We start from the raw sequence: 20184 nt of genomic DNA on the forward strand, positions 1-20184 counted from the left end.
TTTTTAATTTGCACAGCCCACTGTTCCAAAGATCTGTAAGACACCAGTGGGGTGTAAATTCTCACTGCACCCCTCATTACATTCCATGAGGGGTGTAGTTTCCGAAATGGGGTCACATGTGATTTTTTTTTTTGCGTTTGTCAAAACCGCTGTAGCAATCAGCCACCCCTGTGCAAATCACCTCAAATGTACATGGTGCACTCTCCCTTCTGGGCCTTGTTGTGCGCCCCCAGAGCAGTTTGCGCCCACATATGGGGTATCTCCGTAGTCGGGAGAAATTGCATTACAAAATTTGGGGGGCTTTTTTCCCTTTTACCTCTTGTCAAAATGAACAGTATAGGGCAACACCAACATTTTTTTTTTTTTACACTAACATGCTGGTGTAGACCCCAACTTCCCCTTTTCATAAGGGGTTAAAGGAGAATAGCCCCACAACATTTTTTAGCCAATTTCCCCCGAGTACGGCGATACCTCATATGTGACCCTAAACTGTTGCCTTGAAATACGACAGGGCTCCAAAGTGAGAGCGCACCATGCACATTTGAGGCCTGAATTAGGGATTTGCAAAGGGGTGGACATAGGGGTATTCTATGCCAGTGATTCCCAAACAGGGTGCCTCCAGCTGTTGCAAAACTCCCAGCATGCTTGGACAGTCAACGGCTGTCCGGCAATACTGGGAGTTGTTGTTCTGCAACAGCTGGAGGCTCCATTTTGGAAACAGTGGCATACCAGACGTTTTTCATTTTTATTGGGGAGGGGAGGGGGCTGTGTAGGGGTATGTGTATATGTAGTGTTTTTAACTTTTTATTTTATTTTGTGTTAGTGTAGTGTAGTGTAGTGTTTTTAGGGTACAGTCACACGGGCGGGGGATTACAGCGAGTTTCCCGCTGCGAGTATGAGCTGCCGGGCAAAATTTGCTGCATCGCAAACTTGCAGCCTGATACTCACTGTAAGCCCCCTGCCCATGTGAATGTACCGTGTACATTCACAGGGGTGGGACCTCCAGCTGTTGCAAAACTACAACTCCCAGCATGCACGGTCTATCAGTGCATGCTGGTAGTTATAGTTTTGCAACAGCTGGAGGCACACAGGTTGGGAAACACTGAGTTAGGAAACAGACAATGTTTCCCAACCAGTGTGCCTCCAGTTGTTGCAAAACCACAACTCCCAGCATTCTCAGGCATGCTGGAAGTAGTAGTTCAGCAACATCTTTAGAGCCAGATGTTGCCGAACTACAACTCCCAGCATGCTTGGAGTTGTAGTTTTGCAACATCTGGAGGACTACAGTTTGCAGACCACTAATACAGTGGTTCCCAATATGTGCCCTTCCAGATGTTGCAAAACTACAACTCCCAGTATGCCAAAACTGTCCAGGCATGCTGGGAGTTGTAGTTCTGCAACATCTGAAGGGCTAGATGTTACAGAACTGCAACTCCCAGCATGCCTGGACAGTAAGGGCATGCTGAGGATGCGTAGTTTTGCAACATCTGGAAGGGCACAGTGGTCTCCAAACTGTGGACCTCCAGATGTTGCAAAACTGCAACTCCCAACATGCCCGGACGCCAAGGGCTGTCTGGGCATGCTGGGAGTTGTAGTGTAAGGGGACCAGATGGAGCAGTCCAGATCGCTTTACGGCGGTCTGGACTGCTGCAAAGGTCCCGCGCCGCCGCCGAAGATCCACTCACCTGTCGCCGCTGCCGCCGCCTCCGAAGATCCACTCACCTGTCGCCGCTGCCGCCGCCTCCGCCGGGATCCGGGTCTTCAGGGACGAGGTAAGTACCGGGGCCGGTCCCGAGCACTCCCCCGTCCCCCGCCGCATCCTCCGGTCTTCCTCCCGTTCTCTGCGGACATCCAGGGGCCGGGCCGGGCAGGGAGGGAGGAAGTAACCGCCCCCCCTGTGATTGGTCGGTTAGCCGACCAATCGCAGGGGATAGGAGGAGGTGGCCGGCTTGCAAAAAATCACAGAGTTAATGCACTAGTCATAGTTCCCTATACCATTAAATAGAGGAGGACTCAATATTCGCGCATATGCGCATAGATTTTTGCATATGCGCATAAAATTTGGAATATGCGAAAAAAAAGAATATTCGTAATTAGAAATATATAGAGCTACATTCGCAATATTCGCGAATTCGCGAATATTTGATATTCGCAATTAAAATTCGAATTGCGAATATTCGCGAGCAACACTATTGGAGATGCCCCCATTCTACCAGAGATTTGTGAGACAGAATACTGTAACTACCCTCGAAGAGGGCGAATCTAGGTCCAAGAAAGTACAGGAAGATTTGTACACCTGGAGGACGAAAGCCAAGTCATGGGGGATCTGTTGGACTACCTTCTAATGAAAAAGGTACCAACCTTTCTACGTCAGGCTCAGAACGACTACGAGTTGAAACTGCTGTGGCGACAAAAAAACGACTGTTCGTGCACAAGGGACTGTTGTACCGAAACTCTTTGGAAACGGTTTCCGGTGAACGACTTCATCAGATCCTGGTTCCCCGAAGGGACGCGGCGATGTTCCTTAATGCCTACCATGATCAGTCGGGACACTTCGGAGTCCACAAGACAGAAGCCACTGTCAGGCGACGGTTTTACTGGATTGGGATGCAGAGCGACATTGAGAAAAGGTGGAGTGAGTGTGCCGTCTGCAGCATCACCAAGAACGAGCGTAAGGATGCCAGAGCACCCCTCCATCCCATCCAGAGTGAAAGGCCAAACCAGTTGGTCATGTTAGACCATGTCAAGTTGTCTCCTACCCGGTCCAGGTACTCTTATGCCCTAACCATGGTGGATCATTACTCCAAGTGGGTTGTAGTCGTACCAGTCAAGGATCTTACAGCCAGAACCACAGCCCAGATGTTCTACTCCCATTGGGTACAAATCCTCAGATGTCCAGAGTCTGTACTCACTGACCGAGGAACTCCCTTTGAGGCCCAACTCTTCCAAGAGCTGTGTCAATATCATGCCTACAAGAAACTCAAGACAACTGCCTATCACACTCAAGGGAACAATGTGAAAGGATCAATCGAGTCTTCATTCACATGCTGAGAGCAGTGTCTGTGTCCAGACACGAAGAGTGGCCCCGGTTGTTACCCAAACTATTGGAGATTTATAACAACACAGTCCACTGTTCCACTGGATACACCCCATTCTATTTGATGATGGGCCAACATGGCCAGCTGCCCAAAGATTACACGTTTGGACTCCAAGCTCCATTCAATAACTCTCCGCAAGCTTCTATGGAGTGGGTCTCCCACCACCAAAGAAGGATCCAGGAGGCAAGAGAGATTGTCAACAGAAAGATGGGTGAGACTCAACAGAGGCAGCAGCAAGACTACAACCGTCATGCCTCCACCAAACCTCTTTATACAAAGACTCTAATGTTATCCGTTATTTCACCAGACTGAAATGGACGTTTGTTATCTCAAAATGCCTCAGGACTGCATCTGGCCCCCCGGCCACTTCGTCCCTCAACTCAGACAGCACCTACGTCGAAGACAACTTATGTTAAATAGGAGGGTTTGTGATGTCCCACTACCCTTGGGCCCTGTCAGGTTGAGACCCTCAGTGACCTGGGGGCTCCCCTGCAGGGTCTCCCCCTGTTGTTTCCAGAATGTTGTGTATATCACTTTAATGCCTAGACAGTATCCTAATGTACAGGTAGTGCAAAGGACCTGTGGGAGGTCTAAAGGACCTGTGTAAGTCTGTCACATGGTATGTTATGCAGTCACATGATTTGTTGTCACATGCTCTCCCAGAGAGCACCAGCTTAACCTATGACCCACAGCTTCACCAATGGACTTTAAAGGGGCGGCCATTAAAATTCACTCTCTTAGCTCTTATGCTACCTTACTGAGCACAGCAACCACGAGAGATCTCAGTGCAAGTGATCAGCATCTGGAAGACCCCAAGAGCTACAGTCATTCCAGTAAGTCTCAACTCTATGTATGCTATCACTGAAACTAGTCAAATCCTGCATATAGTCAAGTCAAATCTCGAGTCAAGTTAATTACAAGTATATTGGTCCAGCAAGCTGCAAGGTCCTTCTGGGTCCTGGCCACCTTTCTGGGAAATCTGGCCTCAGTTGTGAAAATAATTCCATCTGTCTTATACTCAGTAAAGCCTCCATTTGACAATAATTTCATGGACTTTCATTTCACTACTATAAACTGGGAAAGTTGAAAAACCGGGCGTGTTGTGTTCTGTAACCCTAAAACCACACTGGCATCATGAACACTAGGGGTTAACAACATCTTGCCCCGGGGTTAATACCATCTGATCCCACCACTTACACCGCTACACCCGTGGTCCCTCCATACACCCGTGGTCCCTCCATACACCAGTGGTCCACCACATTACACTTATCACAGCTGCTACACAACTTCTTTAAGAAGGGTGGTAAAGTCATTAAATACAGACAATGACTGACACAACACTTCCAGTAGAGCCCTGCATAGGGATTTGGATTCTGGGGGACCCAATAAAAAATGGGGTAATGAGATTGTAACGGGAGGGAGCGGGCATCACAGAACATATAGCAGGTCCCCCAAAATCAGGAGCAGTCTCACAAACCTCTCAAATGCCACAGGGGGCTGATGAAATGGCACAAGAGGGTGATGAAGTGGCACAAGGGGGTTATCAAATAGAAAAAGGAGGTGATGAAATGGTATAAGGGGTTGATGAAATGGCACAGGGGGTGATAAAATGGCACGGAGGCTACTATCTCTAAAAGCTGTGACAAAGTGTTTGCGGGAGCGGGCGGGATTGGACAAACACCTTGCGGGAGTGGGCAGTAATGGTCAGAAATCCAGCGGGAGGGGGATTAAAAAAACAGTCCCCCGCGGAGCTCTAACTTCCAATTCCTATTGAAAGAAAGGTTCTGCAGTCCTTGGAGGTTATATTGAAAGGCATCACATATTTAAGTTCACATTACAATTGTGCTCTATGTTTCACATATAGGCCGGGACTATTTTATAGAAGCACTCGGCACTGTATTTTATAGTGAAAGGATTTTCCCCATATATAAGTACAAGCAGAGAACCCGGCCACGTTTTGCAGAATTACTAACTGAACATAATGGTACAGGAACAGCTGGTTGCATAGGGAAGTTTAATTGTACATTAGTTGCCCTGGATACTACATTGGTCAGACCTGTAACGAGAGTCCTTCTCCTATCAGGCACAACGGCTCCATCATTATAGCCATGGCCTGAACATATGCCGCTGAAGCCTTCTGATCATACAGTGGAAAGAGCAAAACCTAATCCATGCAGAACACGATGTTCAAGATCATTTGCTACAAATGAGTCAAGCAGGTGGAATTCCAATTGGTTCTAATACTTTCAAAGAAAACTCTTCAACTCCACTTTAAAGAAGTTCAGTTTGACCCGCTCTTCAATGACCTAGTACACAGCAATGTTCCTGAATCTGTGGCTCTCAAGCTGTGGTTGTCGAGGAATGAAGGGCCACATGTTGAGGAACATCACCCTTGAGCAGTGTTTCCCAACAAGTGTGCCTCCAGTTGTTGCAAAATTACAACCCTCAGCATGCCCGGACAGCCGAAGGCTGTCCGGGCATGCTGGGGGTTGTAGTTTTGCAACAGCTGGAGGCACACTGAATGAGAAAAACTGCCCAACACAATCCATAAGATGCATTTTACATAATACAAAATACATAGAAATCTAGGTTCCAACCCAGACAATGCCCCAAGATTAATGCTCAGGGTCCACAATCTAGTGCCTATCAGCCCCATAGTTAACAGTCAACACTTAAAGGGTTAGTTCGGTATCAGAAAATTGGATTTAAATCAAACTATCACTCAGAGATATATAACTTACTAATATAGTTTTATCACAAATTGTACTGGCTTCAGCATGTTTTTACATAATTCATCCCTGGCAGGAAGTTGTGTAGTACTTTTATTTTCAGTGCTGTTTTGTTTCAGCAGCTCCCCAGTTTCTCCTCTCTCTCTCTAAACAATGTATCATTCTGTGCTGTCCCAAGAAGCTTAGCTGGATCTTGTCTCTGCCCTGCCCCCTGAGTGATGTCATCATCTCTGACCAGCCTCTACAGCAGTGTTAGCCAACACTGTTGCAAAACTACAACTCCCAGCCTACCCGGACAGTGGGGAGTTGTAGTTTTGGAAAAGCTGGAGGCATCCTGGTTGGGAGACACTGCTCTACAGCTACATCCCCATTTCCCTGTATGTATAATATATATATCAAACTCAATGGGGCAGATTTCTCAAAGGATTGAGGATGTTTTTTTCCCATCTAAGTTTGTCACACAGAAAGTCACAGTCTAAATATGTATGACTTTTTGAGACTTTTGCTTTAGAGGACTTTTAGAACATGATGCATTCTAGTCTATTTTAGTCGGAAAAATGCATTGGTGCTGAATTTATCAAAAGCGACTTTTCTATGACAAGTCGTATCGGCTGAAAGTACGCCGAAATGTCAGACCATACTGGAGCAGGTTTAAATACAGCATAGATCCTGAAGTCTGTGCACAGAATTTATCAAGAGCCGTGCGACTTTTGATAAATTAGGCGCAGAACAGACCGGCCTAACGCTCTGTAGTTTGGTCTATATTGATGCGGGACATAGACAGCTTCAATAAATATCCCCCAATGTGTGTATGTGTGTGTGTGTGTGTGTATGTTCCAGCATCAAGTCCAAACGGCTAAAGATATTAACATGAAACTTGGCACATGTTACTTATATGTTAACAAAAAACATAGGATAGGTAATTTAACCCTTACTCACCCACATTTGCGAGGGTCGGGGTTTTTGTTTAAAGTCCCACACAACTCTATGGGAAATATATGTTCCCACATAACTTCCGTACGGCTGGAGATATTTCAATACCTGGCACACATATAACATGTCAGGATATGAGGACGAGATATGAGGTCGGGATAGGAGGTCGAGATAGGAGGACGGGATATGAGGACAGGATAGGAGGTCGGGATAGGAGGACGGGATATGAGGACAGGATAGGAGGTCGGGATAGGAGGTCGAGATAGGAGGTCATGATAGGAGGACGGGATAGGAGGTCGAGGTAGGAGGTCGAGATAGGAGGACGGGATAGGAGGACGGGATAGGAGGACAGGATAGGAGGACGGGATAGGAGGACAGGATAGAAGGACGGGATAGGAGGAAGGAATAGGAGGATACGATAGCAGGTCGAGATAGGAGGTCGGCATATGAGGACGAGATATGGGGTTAGGATATGACAACAATATATGAGGACTGCATATGAAGTCAAAAGCTTCCTCCTTTGTTGATTTTCCTCCACAACAAGGATTAGGAAGGAAAAAACGGTACTCAGCTAGTATATATTTGGGACATTTGGCAAAGAATGAGATGCTCCTTGTGCTAAACATTGCCACAGGCCAAGGAGCAGACAGGGAATAAAAAACAGCTGCTGGAACCTTGTTGCAATAGACTGCTGTGAAATGAGATGTTCTGCAACAGCTATGGATGAGGAACTGGCAGGAGTGTTGTGGTAGAGAAGTAGGCAGGGTGGGTGGACTGTGATGAAGATCTGAGGAAAAGCAATGCATTCTGGGATTTGTAGTACTACCAGGAAGTACAGGACTAAGACCTCTTAAACAAGGGATTTGGGGGTGGGGCAGAACTGGGGCATACAGATAAGCAATGCTATTTGCTTCTGCAGCATTTTTTTTAACCTGATGTTGGAGTACCTCTTTAGGGCTCATTCATACCGCCGACGATGGACCCCTACAGTTTGCCTCAGATGTGCCTGCTCCGGGCAGCAATCCACCGCTACGAGCAGACATTGCGATGTGCGAGTCACTGTGCACAGTATACTTGCACACATTGTGGCTGCTCTCTGCCTAGCGCAGGGAGGAGTGGGAGCGGCCGCCATGTATGCGACATGTATCGCACATCGCAGCAGTGTGTCTGTTCTTAGCGGCGGACTGCCACTCCGAACAGGCACATCTGGAGGCACACTTTAGGGGTCCATCGTCAGCGTAAAGTACGCTGTGGATCTGCACCATGTGAACGAGCCCTTAGGGTATATTCACGCATACAGTATCCAGTGCATATTTGATGCAGAAGATTTGAAGCTACATATTTGAAGCTGTGTTCAGTCATTTAGTTTACACTGAAATCTGCAGCATCAAATCCTGCACATATTTGATACTGTACGTGTGAACAGTAATTTTCTGACCTTAAAGGGGCTGTCCACTGTAGAAGGATCTCGAAAGAAAAGCCTGATTACAGGGTGTCCCTGCAACAAGCTGGAACCTGTGCAAGAACATGAAGCAGGTGGCCATTTTCCTTGCAGCACCTCCACAGGGGAAATGTGGCATTACACAGTCCTCAACTAAGTCTGTTTAATTTATGGCAATACTAGGTGGAAGGGTAGAGTCGCTCTGGCGTAGACACAGGTTTTAAGTAGAAAACTATCTTCCACATCTGAATAAGCCCCTTTCTGTGAAATAAAATGAATATTAATAATAGCATGGCTTTGAACAATTGTGGATCAACAAATACATTTGCAGACAATGCAGACTGCAAAATTATCAGAGCCATCAACAGAGACGAGCACACAAGATCACAGTACTTCTATGTGAGTCATGCTGCGCCAAGGACAAATCAGAATGATCATTTTGCATTACTGCTGTATGCTTGGCTGGCTCGGCTGTTCCAAATTTGAATGATCATATATTTTCAGCACAAAAGACATTTGCGGTAGCAGATTTTTCACCATAATGCCTTCATGTTAGGGAAATATTATATGTAAGGGGACTTAAATATGGTTTACATGTTTATTGGTGTTGCAATAGGACCTATGTATAGACCAAGCCCTAAAGCTATGCAACCTTATTCTACCTAAATGCATCTTAAGGGAAATGTTGTCCAGGGTAACACCAGCATAACCCACATTTATGAGCAGTTTAAGACTTATGCGTAATATAACAAAATGTAGTTAAGTACAGTATGTACTTTACAAGGTCTGAAAGGCTTATGCCTTTGGCTGTCTGGGCATGCTGGGAGTTGCAGTTTTGTAAAAGCTGGAGGCACACTGGTTGGGATACACTGCTCTATGTGTTCGATGGCCTCTCGACTCCATATTGACTCTGGATGTCAGAGGAGAGAAGGGTCGAGCAAGTGTCCCCATGCAAGATACATGTTTGAGTGTATGCTGTCCGGGCATGCAGGGAGTTGTAGTTTTGCAACAGTTGTAGGCACACTGGTTGGGAAGCACTGGTCTGACCAATAGTAGACAGTACTGTGAGTTAAAGGGGTATTCCAGGAAAAAACTTTTTTTATATATCAACTGGCTCCAGAAAGATAAACAGATTTGTAAATTACTTCTATTAAAAAATCTTAATCCTTTCATTACTTATGAGCTCCTGAAATTAAGGTTGTTCTTTTCTGTCTAAGTGCTCTCTGATGACACGTGTCTCGAGAACCGCCCAGTTTAGAAGAGGTTTGCTATGGGGATTTGCTTCTAAACCGGGCGGTTCCCGAGACACGTGTCATCAGAGATCACTTAGAAAGAAAATAACAACCTTAACTTCAGAAGCTCATAAGTACTGAAAGGATTAATATTTTTTAATAGAAGTAATTTACAAATCTGTTTAACTTTCTGGAGCCAGTTGATATGTAAAAAAAAGTTTTTTTCCTGGATAACCCCTTTAAAGGGACAGCAGCACCACATGTTGTACTAACTACAAGTCCTTTGCAACCATTCAAATATTGTGCCTCTGTCCTGGGGAAGACTGTAGCCCATGTTTTCTGCTTATATCTGTTTGCAAGTTTGCCAGTAAAGCCTTGGACTGTCCATTTAACTGTGCATGTGTCCTTGTGGTTGGTCCAACTAGGTGTCACTGGGCCTGAGGCTACAATTGGACTAATCTTCTCTCCCATAACAGTGCGGACCTACCACCTGCTCCAGACATTGCTGCCTAAAATGAGTCCCCAGTCTCCAACATATCTATGTGTGAACCACAGGGCTTATGGGTTATGGAGGCCCTTAGAGGGCTCCTTCCAGGTTGTTTTGTTCCCTGTATTGATTGTTGGTAAGAACATGCTGAGAGAGGTGGTCTTCATATGTTAAACTGTTAACCAGTTCATATGTTAATCATTGACACAAAATCAATCCCTCCCAGACAAAAATAGATCAATAACTTTAAATAACTTTGCAAATAGACCCTGCCACAGGTTATTTTCACCCTTTATATTCAACACAAATATTATGTTAACTTTACCTGAGAGCTTGGTATTAAAGCTTTCCACCAATGTCCTCCTTTTACAAGGTCAACCTCATTCAATGACATGGAGACCTTCCCAATAACACAATGTCGTGAAAACTTGTCAAAATCCACCACCGTCAAGAGCAATGTTCTTCTTTGGGCTTCTAAAAATGGAATTTCAAAAGTATACCTCTCCTCAAATACTGGATTCTGAGTCTTACGTTTGACTCCGGTTTGCTTAGAGTTCTTCTGGTCTGGCAATAGACATATCTTCACATATGGGTTTGAATGGGCCATGTCTTGTCTAGAACCATCATAGGATATGGGTGGTGGTAGGTCTTTAGCCTCTATTACTCTGACAATTAGATAGTTGTGAAGTAGATCATACTGAGTACTAAAATGCAGCATACCTAACTGATACTTGGTCAAAATTTCATCATCGGTTAATGAGTCCACATCATCATTACTAGAATCGGCAGGATACAGATGAGGTTCAAATTTCCTAAAATAGTCCTCGGGGGTGTATGTTTTCCTCAGTACAGTTGGTTGCACAATTTCCTTTTTTGCTCCTAAAGCACCAAACTCAATTGGTTTAATGTCAATCAATGGAGAACTTGGTCTTTTGGACTCTAAACCTGCAAGTAAGAATATACAACATTTTGTATGAGTAGAAATGTACAAGCCTCCACACTAATATAAATAACAATACAAACAAAAGATGAAAATCAAGCAAAATATAACACATTAAGTACCATATTCAATTGTTATTTTAGAAAATTTTCAAGCGTTTTGCCAGCTATACTCAGACGAAAGGTTTCATCATTGGGGTAATCCGAAACACACAATTGGTTAAAAATACTATACTTGATAGGATCAATCAGCTCCGTATCTCACATAGATTTCTAATGGGCCCTCTTGAAACGGCAAACAGAGATTGGCTTTTCAACTTGGTTGATCTTACAAATTAAACTCATTGGCCCTCATTTACAAAGACTGAAGTGTCGGTTAGGTTTTTTTTTTTCGGTGTACTCGTCTTTTTTTTCCTTGTGATTTACTAATCTGTCGCATGTGTCGTTTTGTTTTGTGTCGCACGATATTAAATTCTGTCGCACGGGAATAAAAAGTGTTGCACTGAAAAAATAAAAATTAAACCAAATAAATAAAGTAAAGTTAGTCTGCACAAGGATTGTCACGATGCCGGCTGGCAGGTAGTGGATCCTCTGTGCCAGAGAGGGATTGGCGTGGACCGTGCTAGTGGACCGGTTCTAAGCCACTACTGGTTTTCACCAGAGCCCGCCGCAAAGCGGGATGGTCTTGCTGCGGCGGTAGTGACCAGGTCGTATCCACTAGCAACGGCTCACCTCTCTGGCTGCTGAAGATACTGAAGATAGGCGAGGTACAAGGGAGTAGGCAGTAGCAAGGTCGGACGTAGCAGAAGGTCGGGGGCAGGCGGCAAGGTTCGTAGTCAGGGGAGATAGCAAAGGTACTGGTACACAGGCTATTGAACACACAAGGAACGCTTTCACTGGCACTAAGGCAACAAGATCCGGCAAGGGAGTGCAAGGGAGGAGACTAGATATAGCCAGGGAACAGGTGGGAACCAATTAAGCTAATTGGGCCAGGCACCAATCATTGGTGCACTGGCCCTTTAAGTCTCAGGGAGCTGGCGCGCGCGCGCCCTAGAGAGCGGAGCCGCGCGCGCCAGCACATGACCGCAGGAGACGGGAACGGGTAAGTGACCTGGGATGCGATTCGCGAGCGGGCGCGTCCCGCTGTGCGAATCGCATCCCCCACGGCCATGGCAGAGCAGCGCTCCCGGTCAGCGCTGACCGGGGAGCTGCAGGGAGAAGGACGCCGTGAGCGCTCCGGGGAGGAGCGGGGACCCGGAGCGCTAGGCGTAACAGTACCCCCCCCCTTAGGTCTCCCCTTCTCTTTATCGGGTAACTGCCTCCCCTGGGATGAGGACACCGGGAAAGGATGGAGGGATTCCTCAACGGCAGGCAGAACCGCAGGAGTAGGAATGGGGAGAGAGGGCAGAGGGCGAGACCTGGCACGGGGCAGTGTGACACCAGGACGAGGGCCATGAGGGGACACAGAAGCTTGCCTGATGGAACTGGGAGGGGGGGAGGGGCATTTCCTGTGGCAGGCAGAGTCCTTAATGACCTTAGGGGGACCGGATACAGGAGGAACCACAGAGTTACGGCAAGGGTTACTGGGAACCGGTTTTAGACAGTTCTTGGCACAAGAGGACCCCCAACTCTTGATCTCCCCAGTGGACCAATCCAGGGTTGGGGAATGAAGTTGAAGCCAGGGAAGTCCAAGGAGAATTTCCGAGGTGCAATTGGGGAGGACCAAAAGTTCAATCCTCTCGTGATGAGATCCGATGCTCATAAGAAGGGGCTCCGTGCGGAAACGTATGGTACAGTCCAACCTGGCTCCGTTGACCGCGGAAATGTGGAGTGGCTTGACAAGACGGGTCACCGGAATACGGAATTTATTCACAAAGGACTCCCGAATAAAATTCCCAGAAGCTCCAGAGTCCAGGCAGGCCACGGCTGAGAGGGGAGAGCTGGCTGAAGTGGAAATCCGAACAGGTACCGTGAGACGTGGAGAAGCCGACTTGGCATCAAGAGACGCCACACCCACGAGAGCTGAGTGCGAGCGTGCGTTTCCCAGACGTGGAGGACGGATTGGGCAATCCACCAAAAAATGTTCAGTACTGGCACAGTACAGACAGAGATTCTCTTCCTTACGGCGATTCCTCTCTTCCAGGGTCAGGCGAGACCGATCCACCTGCATGGCCTCCTCGGCGGGAGGCCTAGGCGCAGATTGCAGTGGAGACTGTGGGAGAGGTGTCCAGAGATCTAAGTCTTTTTCCTGGCGGAGCTCTTGATGCCTCTCAGAAAAACGCATGTCAATGCGAGTGGCAAGATGAATGAGTTCATGCAGGTTAGCGGGAGTCTCTCGTGCGGCCAGAACATCTTTAATGTTGCTGGATAGGCCTTTTTTAAAGGTCGCGCAGAGAGCCTCATTATTCCAGGATAGTTCAGAAGCAAGAGTACGGAATTGTATGGCGTACTCGCCAACGGAGGAATTACCCTGGACCAGGTTCAGCAGGGCAGTCTCAGCAGAAGAGGCTCGGGCAGGTTCCTCAAAGACACTTCGAATTTCCGAGAAGAAGGAGTGAACAGAGGCAGTGACGGGGTCATTGCGGTCCCAGAGCGGTGTGGCCCATGACAGGGCTTTTCCAGACAGGAGGCTGACTACGAAAGCCACCTTAGACCTTTCAGTGGGAAACTGGTCCGACATCATCTCCAAGTGCAGAGAACATTGCGAAAGGAAGCCACGGCAAAACTTAGAGTCCCCATTAAATTTGTCCGGCAAAGACAGGCGGAGGCTAGGAGTGGCCACTCGCTGCGGAAGGGGTGCAGGAGCTGGCGGAGGAGATGGTTGTTGCTGCTGTAGCTGAGACTGAACTTGCTGTAGCTGTGACTGTTGCTGCTGTTGCTGTGACTGGAGCTGCTGTAGCTGCGACTGGAGTTGCTGTGTCATGGTGGTCAAGTACGACAGCTGGTGCTCTTGTCGGGCGACCAATGTAGGGAGGTCGGCGGCAGCTGGCAGAGGAACTTCAGCGGGATCCATGGCCGGATCTACTGTCACGATGCCGGCTGGCAGGTAGTGGATCCTCTGTGCCAGAGAGGGATTGGCGTGGACCGTGCTAGTGGACCGGTTCTAAGCCACTACTGGTTTTCACCAGAGCCCGCCGCAAAGCGGGATGGTCTTGCTGCGGCGGTAGTGACCAGGTCGTATCCACTAGCAACGGCTCACCTCTCTGGCTGCTGAAGATACTGAAGATAGGCGAGGTACAAGGGAGTAGGCAGTAGCAAGGTCGGACGTAGCAGAAGGTCGGGGGCAGGCGGCAAGGTTCGTAGTCAGGGGAGATAGCAAAGGTACTGGTACACAGGCTATTGAACACACAAGGAACGCTTTCACTGGCACTAAGGCAACAAGATCCGGCAAGGGAGTGCAAGGGAGGAGACTAGATATAGCCAGGGAACAGGTGGGAACCAATTAAGCTAATTGGGCCAGGCACCAATCATTGGTGCACTGGCCCTTTAAGTCTCAGGGAGCTGGCGCGCGCGCGCCCTAGAGAGCGGAGCCGCGCGCGCCAGCACATGACCGCAGGAGACGGGAACGGGTAAGTGACCTGGGATGCGATTCGCGAGCGGGCGCGTCCCGCTGTGCGAATCGCATCCCCCACGGCCATGGCAGAGCAGCGCTCCCGGTCAGCGCTGACCGGGGAGCTGCAGGGAGAAGGACGCCGTGAGCGCTCCGGGGAGGAGCGGGGACCCGGAGCGCTAGGCGTAACAAGGATGTAACTTTACATTCATGATTGTTAATGGGTTAACAACCCAAAAGCTTTTTAAAAATATATATATTAAAAAATATATACATAAATTTAAAAAATCGATTACATAATTTAATCATAAAAGCGTTGAGGGGTTAAAAATGCTTTTAAAGTATAAAACAAGTAATTTAATCATGAACCACAATGGTCAGCTGTCACTTCCTCAAAAACACTCAATTTTACCATTTTCACTCGACCCCTGGGCTGTCGGTTTTTCAGAGTTGAGAAATCACACTGTTTTCAGAGTGATTTCACAATTACTCCGAGTGATTTTTCCATTTTGTCGGGTTAACGCCCATTTCTGAGTAAACCACGCTCATTTTGTGGGTTAAATTAAACTCTCCGAGTGTTTTTGAAAATGTAGGTTGTGCGCCTAAATTTTGTGCGCAGATTTGGTCGCACGCGGGATACGACCAAATTTTGGGCGCAATAACCGAGAAAAAACGTCCGTTCTCCTTTAGTAAATGAGGGCCATTGTGTTCAAACCTACTGGTTTTGGTAAGATTGCCAAATCATTTAATGTGCATGGGGGCTCCATCCTCTAGATGACCAATTATAGTGTCATTGATCATGTATGACCAGTTTGAATGACTTTAATGGCCAAGTTTTGTATGGCTATGTTGACAATTGTTCACCAGACAATTGTTTGCTTAAAAGTTATCCAGTCATCAACCAATCTCTATCTACTTTGTAGAAGAACCTCTTCAGACCTCTTAAGTGGAAGAATACCTAAAGGGGTACTCTGCTGTTCAGCATTTGGAACAAACTGTCCCGAACGCTGGAGCCGGCGCTGGGAGCTCGTGATGGCATAGCCCCACCCCCTCATGACCTCACACCCTGCCGCCTCAATGCGAGTCTATGGGAGGGGGCGTGACAGCCGTAACGCCCCATCCCATAGACTTGCATTGAGGGAGTGGGGCGTGACGTCATGAGGGGGTAGGGTTATGACATCACGCGTTCCCGCCGCCTGCTCCAGCGTTTGGAACAGTTTGTTCCAAACGCTGAGCAGTGGAGCACCCCTTTAAGTGTACATAGAACTTAGTGGAGAGTTCACCAATAACAGAAGTTGTATACAAGGGTTATTACAGAATTCAGAAGTCTCACTTGAAATGCGCCTTGTTAGACTATACGTAGATCTTGATGTATCTGAAGAAGATCGTCTTCTATCAGGTGATGTCTCCTGTGGAGTAGAAGGAGGCTCACTTCTCGCATTGTCTGAATCTCCATCCTTGTCCTCACTACGATTATTTATCCTAGTGAGTATAGTGAAAAACACGATTTTAATTGTAAACAATAGATTGATTGCTATTTTAGAATCTTCCTATTAAAAAAACACTCAAGGCAAAACTGATACATGGTGTTAGTCCGTGACACAATGACTCAATGAACCCCAAATAATCCTTATATTATTATTATTATAAGCATAATATATATGCATCAATAAGCATCAATTTTTCTTCAAGTATCTCTTAAAAATGTTGTACAATCTCTTGCCAATGTACTACAGTTCCAAGTGGTTCCAAAATTGCATTTTAACGTGTTGAAGATCAGGCCAGTTTACCCTGTTTATTTTTTTTTATTCAGTTTTGTAATTTACCAGAATGTTTGTTTCTTTTAGTAAATGCTGGTGTAATAGCTATGAATTTAGTTTTTCATTTACTTCAAGCTCATTGGAGGGAGATTTATCAAAAACCGTCCAGAGGAAAGTTGCTGAGTTGCCCATAGCAACCAATCAAATTGCTTCTTTCTTTTTTTTAAAAAGGCCTCTAAAAAATGAAAGAAGTAATCTGATTGGTTGCTATGGGCAACTCAGAAACCTTTGCTCTAGACAGGTTTTGATACATCTCTCCCATTAACTTCAAGTGCTTTCTGTTGACGTGCTACCCAATGTAACCTCACCCCATGACATGAGCCATTGTCACAAGATAATAAATATTATTATTTTAACCTGGTAAGGAAACATTCTGTGTATAGGGTCAAAAAGTATTAGAAAACCACTTACAAATATAAAGTTATCAGCCAAGTGAACCGATCTCTCCATATAAGATGAACTATCTGACTTTTAGTTGTGAAGTCCCTTCACACCCTCTGAAAGCTCCCATCTTTCCCCCTCCCTCCCCTTATGTCTGCTCAGGACGAGACCAGTGATGTAAAGAGGGGATCTTGTAATACTGCTCATTAGATTTATTACTGCTCATTAGGAAGCCTGTCACAGAAAAGGCAGCAGTGAGCCTGTTCTGACAGAAACTACAGTGACTGAGAAAAACATCCTGCTACTCTAAAATGTAATAATCAGTAATACGAGCCCCCACCTCTTCACATCACTGGTCTCATCCTGAGCAGACAGAAGGGGAGGGAGAAGCAGGGACAGGAGCTCTTCTTTTAGAGAGTGTGATGTGATGTCACAGCCATAAGCCAGACAGCACAGTAAATAAAGGAGAGTTCTGTGCACTATGGCTAATAACATTATATCAGTAAGTTGTTTTATTATACTTTTCGACACCAAACACAGGTTGTTTTATTAACCGGACAATCCCTTTAATGTTACTGCTGATCTGCATACTGTATATGTTAACTGTGTAGTACTGTACATTAGCTCTACCTCTTAAAGAATAGCAATGCCACTAGCAACCAAAAAATACACAAAAACAAACAAAAAACAACAAAAAAGTTGACTTATTATATTATATGGTGTTACCATTACAAACAAACCCCACAAAAACAAACAATATAGCAGTATGTTTTCTCTGTCATACTAACATCCATGGTGGTGTTTGAGCAGGAAAGGGCCCCAGGATCTCCACTTCATCCTCACTTGACTGGCAGCAGCTACATTCATAACACTTCTGACAGCAGTTTCTGCACGTCCATCGGCATAGCAGCAGATCTGAAATTTTGGACAGGAACCCCTACACCAAAACATAGCAACGAGTAACACTTTGTCACATAGCGATCTCAACTTTCACTGGCAAACGTGTGGCACGATGATTCACTGATGAATGCCAGCGGTGTACAAGTGCCAAAAATATTCAATATACAACAATGTAGTGTTCTGCATTCAATCACTATCCACATCATTATCATCACACATGATAAGAGATAACACAGTCCCATCATAGATACATTCAATTGAAATGATTATATTGAACCATCGCTTCAATTGTTCATACATGGGTGCTATAAGGGGTGTAACTAAGGGAGTTCAGCCTAACTGACCAGTGTTTCCCAATCAGTGTGCATCCAGCTGTTGCGAAACTACAACTCCCAGCATGCCCGGACAGCCAACGGCTGTCCGGGCATGCTGGGAGTTGTAGTTTTGCAACAGCTGGAGGCACACTGGCTGGAAGCCATACTGGTTGGAGGATAGGTCATCAATAAATTGAGCCTGGAAAACCCCTTTAAGCTGCTGTCATAAATATTATATTGTTGGTAGTGATGAGGGGCATTGTCCATATTCGAATTCGCAATATTTCGCGAATATATAGACGAATATTCGTCCTATAGTCGTGAATTTCACGTATTAGTTATATTCGCAAATGCGCATATTCGAGGAAAAAAACTGTGAGGGGGGTGGGCAACTATTGGTTGCTAGGGATGTTGTTGATAACCTCTGACAAGTGTATTTGCATCATTCTAATTGGCCCACAAGTGAAAAGAAGGAATATGCGAATATTCACAAATGCGAATATTCACATATGCGAATATGCACATAAGCGGAAAAAAGAGAATATTCGCAATTTCGAATATATAGCGAATATATTCGCAATATTCGTGAATTTGCGATATTCGTGATAAAAATTTGAAATGCGAATATTCGCGCCCAACACTAATTGTTGGTAAATCAGTGGAATCAGCCAACATTTATTAAAGGGAACCTGTCACACTGAATATGCAGTTCAATCTGGCAGCATCATGTTATAGATAGTGTTGAGCGCGAATATTCGAAATGCAAATTCTTCCCGCGAATATCGGCACGTTGCGATTTCGCGAATATTTAGAATATAGTGATATATATTCGTAATGACGAATATTCGTGTTTTTTTTTTGTTTGTTTTGTTTTATGCAAATTTACGCAAATATTTATGCAAATATCGGCACTTCCAGACTGGACACTGATCCCTCCCTTCTTTTAGGTGAAATATATAATTGCGCATGCGCACTATGCTAATTTTTATTATGAATTTTCGCATGAAAAAAAAAGAACGAACATAGCAAATATGCGAATTTCGCAAACATAGCATGAATATTCGTCCATATATTCGCGAAATATCGCAAATTCGCATTTGGCCCCTGCTGCTCATCACTAGTTAACCCCTTAATGACACAGGACGTATATTTACGTCCTGCGCCGGCTCCCGCGATATGAAGCTGGATCGTGCCGCGATCCCGCATCATATCGCGCCGGTCCCGGCGCTCATCAACGGCCGGGACCGGTGGCTAATACCACACATCGCCGATCGCGGTGATGTGCGGTATTAACCCTTTAGAAGCGGCGGTCAAAGCTGACCGCCACTTCTAAAGTGAAAGTGACCCGACTGCTCAGTCGGGCTGTTCGGGACCGCCGCGGTGAAATTGCAGCGTCCCGAACAGCTGACAGGACACCGGGAGGGCCCTTACCTGCCTCCTCGGTGTCCGATCGGCGAATGACTGCTCCGTGCCTGAGATCCAGGCAGGAGCAGTCAAGCGCCGATAACACTGATCACAGGCGTGTTAATACACGCCTGTGATCTGTGTAAAAGATCAGTTTGTGCAGTGTTATAGGTCCCTATGGGACCTATAACACTGCAAAACAAAATGTAAAAAAAAAGTGTTAATAAAGGTCATTTAACCCCTTCCCTAATAAAAGTTTGAATCACCCCCCTTTTCCCATAAAAAAAAAATAAAACAGTGTAAAAAATAAATAAAAATAAACATATGTGGTATCGCCGCGTGCGTAAATGTCCGAAATATAAAAATATATCATTAATTAAACCGCACGGTCAATGGCGTACGCGCAAAAAAATTCCAAAGTCAAAAAAAGTGTATTTTGGTGACTTTTTATACCATTAAAAAATGAATAAAAAGTGATCAAAAAGTCCGATCAAAACAAAATTCATACCGATAAGAACTTCAGATCACGGCGCAAAAAATGAGTCCTCATACCGCCCTGTACGTGGAAAAATAAAAAAGTTATAGGGGTCAAAGTTATAGATGACATTTTTAAACGTTTAATTTTCCTGCATGTAGTTATGATTTTTTCCAGAAGTGCGACAAAATCAAACCTATATAAGTAGGGTATCATTTTAACCGTATGGACCTACAGAATAATTATAAGGTGTAATTTTTACCGAAATATGCACTGCGTAGAAACGGAAGCCCCCAAAAGTTACAAAATGTCGTTTTTTCTTCGATTTTGTCGCACAATGATTTTTTTTTCCCGTTTCGCCGAGCATTTTTGGGTAAAATGACTAATATCACTGCAAAGTAAAATTGGCGACGCAAAAAATAAGCCATAATATGGATTTTTAGGTGAAAAATTGAAAGGGTTATGATTTTTAAAAGGTAAG

At 45.5% G+C, this 20184-nt stretch overlaps 1 protein-coding gene across 5 annotated transcripts in view; it reads right to left on the reverse strand.

Moving 5' to 3' along the window:
* The window catches only part of SYT17 (synaptotagmin 17), a 187067-nt gene that overhangs the window by 91454 nt on the left and 75429 nt on the right, over positions 1–20184 (reverse strand). For 4 of the 5 annotated variants that reach the window (XM_056534305.1, XM_056534303.1, XM_056534306.1 and 1 more), the window contains exons 3-5: positions 17399–17547; positions 15725–15891; positions 10246–10865 (exon numbers count right to left, since the gene is read on the reverse strand). In XM_056534305.1, the coding sequence (XP_056390280.1) occupies positions 10246–10865; positions 15725–15891; positions 17399–17400 (789 nt within the window). In that variant the 5' untranslated portion in view covers positions 17401–17547. The remainder of the gene's footprint in view (positions 1–10245; positions 10866–15724; positions 15892–17398; positions 17548–20184) is intronic. The other variant, XM_056534304.1, reaches the window with a different exon arrangement.

This window comes from Hyla sarda, chromosome 8, assembly GCF_029499605.1.
Source record: "Hyla sarda isolate aHylSar1 chromosome 8, aHylSar1.hap1, whole genome shotgun sequence".
NCBI lineage: Eukaryota > Metazoa > Chordata > Amphibia > Anura > Hylidae > Hyla > Hyla sarda.